This window comes from Branchiostoma belcheri, unplaced genomic scaffold (genome assembly GCF_001625305.1).
Source record: "Branchiostoma belcheri isolate BF01 breed outbred unplaced genomic scaffold, Haploidv18h27 scaffold116, whole genome shotgun sequence".
Taxonomy (NCBI): Eukaryota; Metazoa; Chordata; class Leptocardii; order Amphioxiformes; family Branchiostomatidae; genus Branchiostoma; species Branchiostoma belcheri.
In genome coordinates, this window is record NW_017802558.1 from 908,672 (window position 1) to 911,479 (window position 2,808).

At 39.7% G+C, this 2,808-nt stretch overlaps 1 protein-coding gene across 1 annotated transcript in view; it reads left to right on the forward strand.

Moving 5' to 3' along the window:
- Positions 1-2,808, forward strand: part of LOC109462395 — a 34,937-nt gene continuing 32,129 nt past the window's right edge. Inside the window, exons 1-2 of the mRNA XM_019758935.1 lie at positions 1-154; positions 646-816. Coding sequence (XP_019614494.1) covers positions 1-154; positions 646-816 — 325 coding nt within the window. The remainder of the gene's footprint in view (positions 155-645; positions 817-2,808) is intronic.

Genomic DNA, 2,808 nt, shown 5'->3' on the forward strand with positions numbered 1-2,808 from the left:
ATGACAGCCCCTCCAAACGGTGCGGTAAGCGGCTCCAATGACTTTGGAGATGATGTGACCTTCACGTGCAACACAGGATACAACCTGGTCGGTGCTTCTTCACTTATCTGCCAGTCAGACCTTTCCTGGAGTGGAAGTCCACCAACGTGCTCAAGTATGATATGTCTATCTATCTAACTATCTATCTATCTATCTATCTATCTATCTATCTATCTATCTATCTATCTATCTACCTATCTATCTAGTATCTATCTATCTATCTATCTATCTATCTATCTATCTATCTATCTATCTACCTATCTATCTAGTGTCTATCTATCTATCTATCTATCTATCTATCTATCTATCTATCTATCTATCTATCTATCTATCTATCTATCTATCTATCTATAGTCCGCATATAAGCCTTCATGAATTAAATGTGTACTATACAAAAAGCTAACCTTGCATGAAAGAAACTTTACTTAACACATTTATCCATCTGTATGCAATAGATATAGTGTAATGTTAGCACCTCTGAAGAATGTTAGTGTCTATACTACTCATGTGAAACAGCATGTACTGCGCTTATCCCTCATGGGCATGAATGTGCAAATAAACATCATTGCCATGGTCATTTCAACTATGTCTTATTCCATACTCTAGTTGTACAGTGTCCAGTACTGGCAGCTCCTGACAACGGTGGAAAGACTGGCGGCAGTTCCTACCAAGACGTGGTGACGTTCAGTTGTAATCTTGGATATGACCTTGTGGGAAGCTCCAGTGTGACCTGTCAAGCTGATGCAACTTGGAGTGGGAGTGCTCCAACCTGTACACGTAGGACAAGATCAAAGTTCCTTTCTACTGAAGCAGATTAACTTTTAGTGGTCGTCATATACTGTATTTGGAATGCAGAACAATACCAAAACCAGATCTAACATAGGAATGGTAGTTGACTAACTGGTTTTTAAATTTCAAAAATTTTTCAAAAGCAGCCAGAGCTATAATTCATGATGCACACAGGGAATGACAACAATCGGTAATGACAGATGGTGAGAATTGTAAAAGTAATCTACATATGGCCAACAAAAATGGATTATGAAACGAATTTGGACTGCAATATCCAACAAAAGAAATTGGACTCACACAAATTTTCGACTGTACAACTCCAGTCTTTGTCAAGGAATGGAAACTGGAGTTGTACAGTGAGTGAGTGAGTCCAATTAAATTTCTTGTGTTGAAAATTGCAGTTGACCAACACAGATGAACTTTCAAGATAAGAAAAATGGATATTCCATTCTGTAAAGACCTTATTCTTTTATCGTGCCAGGTGTGCAGTGCCCAGCGGTGCAGTCTCCTACAAACGGTGGTTCGAGTGGCGACAACTACTACCAGGACGTGATGAGCTTCACCTGCGACCCTGGTTACGAACTGGAAGGTTTGGCGTCCATAACGTGCCAGGCAGACGCCACGTGGAGCGGCAGTGCTCCCAGTTGTGCCCGTAAGATTTCTGGTTCTGCTAAATAGTTGAAACGTTCCATTATATTTTAGTTCATGCTATCTATTCATGATATGACAAGTGTCTAATATCTATTCAGATTGATGCTATGCATTTGTAACTAAAGGCCGCCCTGAGCGATTTAGTCTAATATCCCAATTGGTTAGTTGAAGAAGATTGAACTTTGTATCATACAATTTACCACTATGGATAATATTTCATGCTAATATCTCACTCGATGTTTAGCCGTACAGTGTCCGTTGCTAGTAGCTCCTGACTATGGTGACATGAGTGGCGACAATTACTACCAGGACGTGGTGTCTTTCACGTGCGATCCTGGATACGAGCTTGTCGGACTTTCCAGTGTAACCTGCCAAGCTGACAGAACATGGAGCGGCATCGTCCCAACCTGTACACGTAAGGAAAGGAAATTTTGCCTCCCGTATAGAAGATAACTAAATTCACACGGACATGATTAGATAGCTGAAGAGGACTGAGAAATTTAGTCCAAAATCCCAATGAGTCCACTTTTAGTTGGAAAATGTTTGATATTTTTCAATAACTGAATTTATTAACTCAGATAAACTTTTATGCTTATACCTTTCTATCTGTTTAGCCATACAGTGCCCAGTGCTGGCAGCACCTGAGAATGGTGAAATGAGCGGTGACAATTACTACCAGGACGTGGTGTCTTTCACGTGCGATCCTGGATACGAGCCTGTTGGGCTTACCAGCCTGACATGCCAAGCTGACAGAACATGGAGCGGAGTTGCCCCAACCTGCACACGTAGGAAAAAGAAATTTTGTTACCTTTTCTGAAAAATGACTAAATCATACAAACATGGTTAGATAGCTGGAGGAAATTGGTGTATTCGGTAAAAATCTTAGTGTACTTTGCAGTTGGAAAACCTTTTTAACTGTTTCATGTTTAATGATACAATTTACTAACTCAGATGACTTTTCATGCTCATACCTTTCTCCCTGTTTAGCCGTACAGTGTCCGTTGCTGGCAGCTCCTGACTATGGTGAAATGACTGGCGACAATTACTACCAGAACGTGGTGACGTTCTTGTGCGATCCTGGATACGAGCTTGTCGGACTTTCCAGTGTAACCTGCCAAGCTGACAGAACATGGAGTGGCGTTGTACCAACCTGTACACGTAAGGAAAGGAAATTTTGTCTCCCGTATAGATAACTAAATTACACGGACATGATAAGATAGCTGAATATGTTCAACGCAAACTATGACTAAATGAAAGATTACTATACTTTACATATATATATATATATAATATATAATATATATATATATATATATATATATATATATA